Source organism: Coenobita brevimanus, chromosome 78 (assembly GCF_032717465.1).
Source record: "Coenobita brevimanus isolate Jiangsu-jjx chromosome 78, ASM3271746v2, whole genome shotgun sequence".
In the NCBI taxonomy this organism is placed as follows: Eukaryota; Metazoa; Arthropoda; class Malacostraca; order Decapoda; family Coenobitidae; genus Coenobita; species Coenobita brevimanus.
In genome coordinates, this window is record NC_137031.1 from 3,730,395 (window position 1) to 3,736,394 (window position 6,000).

General features: G+C 41.7%; 1 protein-coding gene across 1 annotated transcript in view; it reads right to left on the minus strand.

Moving 5' to 3' along the window:
• The window catches only part of LOC145408640 (protein turtle homolog A-like), a gene marked incomplete at its 5' end in the record, with an annotated part of 264,170 nt that overhangs the window by 178,458 nt on the left and 79,712 nt on the right, over positions 1 to 6,000 (minus strand). Inside the window, one exon of the mRNA XM_080279325.1 lies at positions 4,225 to 4,420. Within this exon, the coding sequence (XP_080135451.1) occupies positions 4,225 to 4,420 (196 nt within the window). The remainder of the gene's footprint in view (positions 1 to 4,224; positions 4,421 to 6,000) is intronic.

Consider the following 6,000-nt stretch of genomic DNA (forward strand, 5'->3'; position numbering starts at 1 on the left):
TTAACTTCCATACTCACCTCCCTATTTCTCATCACTGCTTTCAGTGTACCAACGACCTTCCTTCCCTGCTGTACCCTTTCACGCACTACATCCCCCAAAGTTCCATCCTTACTCATCACACTACCCAAGTACTTGAATGCACTCACATTCTCCATATCCTCACCATCTAACCTCACTGCACACTCTGTGACTTCATTCCTCTCAAACATCATAACTTTACTTTTGTTTACATTAACTTTCAGATTCCTCCTCCTACACACTGTCCCAAATTCATTCACCAAACCTTGCAACTCCCATTCATCTTCACTCAAAAGTACTGTATCATCAGCAAACAGCAACACCGGAAGCTTCCAAATCTCACCCTCATTCAATAAATAAATAACTGAAATCAAACTGCATGTTCAAGAGACCTCATACGGAGGTTTTCATTCACACACAAAAATAAACATGAACAATCAGTATCACACATACCACATGTAAACAGAACGAAAACAGATATCAACTTCTAGTACTACTACAATGACTTGATAAATAAAACTTAAACAAATAAAACTGAAGCAAATTAACGCAAACAGAACTGACCCTGGAAGAGAGAGAGAGAGAGAGAGAGAGAGAGAGAGAGAGAGAGAGAGAGAGAGAGAGAGAGAGAGAGAGAGAGAGAGAACACACTCACCAACTTCTCGTAAACTAATAAAATCATAAACATACCTAAACTGTTAAAATTCATATAAAATCCCTAAATGATGGGTAACATTTACTAAATAACGTGGGTGAATGAGGGACTGTACCAGCACGCCAGGAAGTATATTCGGGACTGATGGAGACCGTGTATGTGTCCTGTACTCGAGTGAGTCACTTGATGATACACGTGTAAGGTAAAATTACAAATATGATATTAAACACAAAAATGACTCAGAAATGCATTTACATATCATTAGCCTATTATTACTATTTCTCTGGGAACCCCTAGCGACCTCTCGCGGAACCCTAGGGTTCCGGAGAACCCCTGTTGAGAAATGCTGCCCTAGAGTACCACAATATTTATTTTTATCACTCCTCCACCAAACAGTTTTCAGCCTTGGGGAGATCTTTGGTAGTGAAAGAGTTTATGAATGCTACAGCAAATCAGTCTAGTTGGAAAAGTCTCCCCAAAGCGAGAAAAAAAAATCTGATGACCACAATAATAAAATATGAATAGTACCTTCTTGCTGTAAGTGTTAGTGAGGGAAATATAAGACAACAATATAAGGAAGTGCTACATATCGATAGACGACATTACTCACGAATGCTGACCACATATGCACTTCCCATCCCACCAATAACAATTGATATGCAATCAGTCACGTATTTTTAGACGTGAAAACATGTCTACGAGTGGAACTACATCAGTCTATTACAATTATGTTGTTCGTTAACGAGGCATCTCACTCCCGAAGGCTTCTGCAACTTTAACAATGACATTATGGCCCTGAAGCATCCGCCTCACGCCAGGGAGCTATAGCTAATCCCTGAAGCTTCCACATCTGTATAGCATTTTTATACTTGTTCATCCTGTTGTTGCTTCCTTTATAGTCTTTTATGTGGCTTAAGAGAGACTTGTCGAACTATGGAGTCTGATATAAACTTCATTAATCCCTTTAATACAAGAGGTCTTTCCTATACTAAACAAGTACAATAGCGATAGACAGATGCAGGACCATCAGGACCGTAATATGGGGCTTTGCAAAAATCTACTTGTGTGAAGCAACTCGCGTCCGAAAAACGTTAGTGATACAGACCAACAGGAACTCATCAAGAGATGCTCCTGCATTTAATAAAATAGTTTGGTCACACCAACAACAAACTGTAAAAATACTTCATCGAAATTATGGAAATACAGCTTGAGAGACAGCAAATTTTTTTTTTGGTAAACCCATGCGGAACACCCAAGACTATCACACATGATCAGAACATTACAGTTAGCAATGATACAGAGGCCAAATTCGTTTTTGTTCACATGCTCTAGAGATCACTGTTAAACAAAGAGGAAAGCTGCTTTCAACTTAGCGATGAGGCCCCATTAATCCATTGGCTATTTACATTCTTGCTGCCAGAGTATTTTTACGTAACTCAAGACGTATCTCATTAGTGAAAGGATTAATTATGGTACCTTCCAGGCCCACAGTTTAAAAAGTCTCTTCCAACCTAAATATACAGTAGTCGTATGGAGATACAGCAACAACGATCTAAATAATGTATAATTGGAATGAAGGTGCTGTTCTTGTTGATGTTGTTATTACTGCTGTTGGTGCTGCTGCTGTGGCCTTAGGCTCATCTGAAGTGTGAACTCGGTGGTCTGCAGGCTGAAGTTGCCCTTCTTCTTCAGTCCACTATCCTCCGTTCGTAGACAGGAGGGAACTAAAAGATCTTTATGTAACCAGGCAGCGGAATCACCCAGTTACATCAGTATCACCACGTGAAGGCGTCCCTCACCAACAGAAGTGAAGGTTTTAAAGCTAAGAATACGGATGTTAGCTGGCAAGATCAAGTGATTCCAGTAAAGTGTCTGGCTATAGAAATTATGTGTCAAGAGATGGTGTGGCAGTGACAATGCTGTGCTTGTAAGGTAGGTAGGTAGGTAGGTAAAAGGAGAGAGAGAGAGAGAGAGAGAGAGAGAGAGAGAGAGAGAGAGAGAGAGAGAGAGAGAGAGAGAGAGAGAGAGAGAGAATATGAAAACAAAAACAAAAACAAATTCCGAGAAATTGGGAATGTGACTAATTACCTGACATTATGGTTATTTAAAAAGAAAGGAAATTTCTCCGCGAGATGCAACTAAAACTCCTCATGAACTGTTTTGTGCTAATAAATACCCTCAGCCCGACTTTTTTTTTCTTTATTAGGAAAGGGGGGGTGGAGTCGGGGGTACTCTTGCTGTCTCCAGACAATTACATTAAGCTTAGGCGAGACTGGCGCTGGAGAGGGATGCCTTCAAGGGGTGGCACTGATATGACCGGGCGGTGAAGCTGCCTGGTTATACAAGCATCCCTCAGTCCCCTCTCTATCCCCCAAAAGGACTGGGTAACTTCAGCCAGCAGCCACAAGATCCATGTCCAGATGACGTACTTTGTATTTATTTCTTACTTACTCGGAACTATTTTCTTCAATGTCGGAAAGATATGGGGTACTGAGGGTGTTATATTAAGTGTATATATATCCTCGCTCCGATGGAAAGTCTCTCCAAATATAAATGAAACCGTCTTAATATGACAAGAATAAAATAAAAAGTACCTCATCATATTATATTGTAAAAAAAAAAAATCAGCTTAGTGGCAGAGTTCCTACACGTGAACACATACCATCGCAGTTCCAAAGTTAAAAACGTGGAGGAGATTATCTGAGAAGGCCAACTTGGAATCCCTTAGAAAGTTTACAGGGCAGAGGAGTTATGCTGACGCCGTGAATACTGGGCGGGTATTGAAGTGTAAATTAGCCGACACCTGAACGCCTTTGGTAAATGGGAGTCAGTTATCGATGCCTGAGTGTACCGTGCCTCTCCTCGGTTAGCCCTTTCACTCGTCTTTCTTATTTACTCGCCCACGTTTCTCAGGCTTTTATGCAGCTTAAGTGAGACATTTCGAACTGAGGGAGATTTTGCCTAAGTAAACTTCACTACTGGAGAAGGGAGGTACTCTCCTAAGAAAAATGAAAGTCGTTCTGACGGCAGTTATAATGGAATAATACATCACTGGGTTGAGAACCTAAGTGGCTCCCTTGCACTTCTTCCTTGCAAGTTTTTTTTTTTTTTATATACAATTGATATTGTCTCCTATTTTATATATACAACGTATGTTTATATTATTCCCGTCTGCCAGAACACGTCATTTGGTTTATTCTTCCTGCTGCCAGACAATTTTAGACAAATGTCACAGTAGTGCAGGAATTATGGTTTTATTTAACATCCAATAAATTGACTCTAAACAAAAGTTTGATGATCTGGAGGTGGCAAGAATAAAAGAAGCGATCTGGCCTCTATTAAAATAAGAGAATACATAAAAGATAATATAGTGGTGTAATATGCAAAGTTTATCACTACGGAAGGAATGCTGGCAAGCCTCCTAAACCCACGATCATACGGCCGTCCATCTCTTTGTTCCGTAGTCTCATCAGTTAAGGCTCCCCAGCACCACTTCCTTACCAATAAACTCTTGCTGTCTCCAGGCAAGTGCAACCCGGTGCGAGACTAACCCTGTGATGATAAAGAATGGCTCTGCTGCGTGCCTGAATGCCTCCAGCACCTGCTCCCTGGCCGCCTGCCGCACCTCCAGCGTGAAGGTCTGGTTGAGGCCGCCGTCCCAGCCGGCAACGCACGCCAGCACAACGTAGCTCGCAGGCATCGTGACGTTCCTTTCGGTACGGCACTCACTGACCCTCTCAGGCTTAGCTGCGGAAGGCACAGAGAAAAATGCAGATATATCAGTATTAAAGCAGGCATCGTGGAGTTCCTTTCAGCATGACACTCACTGACGCTCTCAGGCTTTGCTGCAAAAGAACACGGCAAGATATAGAGATATAATAAAGCAGACATTGTGGCGCTCCTTTCAGCACGGCACTCTCCGGGTTGGCTGTTGGAGACACAGAATCGATAAAGAGATACATAAAAGCACAAAGATATGAAGATGGAGAGATCTTGGCGTTGATATAGATACAAGAATCACTGATGCTTTCAGGCTTATCTAGAGGCTTGGGATACTTGTAGGCTGCGGTAGGAACGATACAGAGGTAGAGAGAAACACAGACAGAGATATAGAGAAACAGACATGGTGGCATTCCTTTCGGCAGTATACTCACTGACATTTCCGGGCTTGGTTACACGAGTCGTAGAAACGATACAGAGATACAAAAAAGCAAGTATTGTTGCGTTCCCCTTAGCACGACACTCACTGACGCTGCCGGGCTTGGCTACAAAAGACACTAAACGATATATATACACAGCAAAACTGACATCGTGGAGTTCCTCTCGGTACGACATCCACTGATTGTCTTTGTCTTGGCTGAGGGAAGTACAGAGAATATATGAATAAGCAGGCACCAAACTTACCCACAAATACCCTTCTAAAAGCCCTATTCCTATCCACGCTTCCAGTGAGACAATTCCCTCTCAGCACAGTTCTTTTTACCGTTTAACCCGTCACGTCCCGAGGTATTCCGCACCTCCGACATCCCCCAGTCCCGAGGTATTTTCGATTTTTTTTTTTTGGCTAAAACCTTCGCTTTTGGTGAGAAACATCGAAAATTCATAGAGAAATCGCTCACCTGAGGTTTAAAGTGCCCAATCCAGGTAGGAGTTCCTCCTTACCTGAGTGGGTTTTCTAACATGCTGGCACCAAAGAAAACGAGTTCTATGGGAGGGTAACTATTTTATCCACTCATAAACGGTATTTATTTATTTACTTGGTACGAATGTATATGTAGTATGACAGTATATTGGTTTTCAAGCAGTAATAAAGGCATTATAAGCATTGTTTCACTCACTAACTAATCACCATACCTGACCTATTTTTGCCACACTACCTGATCATTATTTCTGGCTGTTTCTTCTTCTAATGCTATGTAAACATTGTCCTCCACATTGTCATCGATTGGGGAATCACTCTGGCCCTGAATAACTTTAGGGGAGGGCGGTGATGATTCGGCCACTTTTTCGAAAAAAAATCATAATAAATAAAGTTTAAGAAATTCTTAAAATCTGCTTATTCCAAGAGGAAGCCACATCTTTTGGCTCTTTTGTGTGCTATTGTCAGTTCTTAAACTTACGTCATTTCTTGGCAGTAATCCAAACTCTTAAGGTCTCCAAAATGGCCGAACCATCCCTCTTGGTGTGGATGATTCGGCCACTGGCGTTGGACGGTTCGGCCACCATGTGGGATGATTTGGCCACTTGCCTCTGGGGCTCAATTAAAGAATTAAATACAGTAGGAAAATTAAGAATCAAATTTTCATCTGTGCTGACATGATTTATTG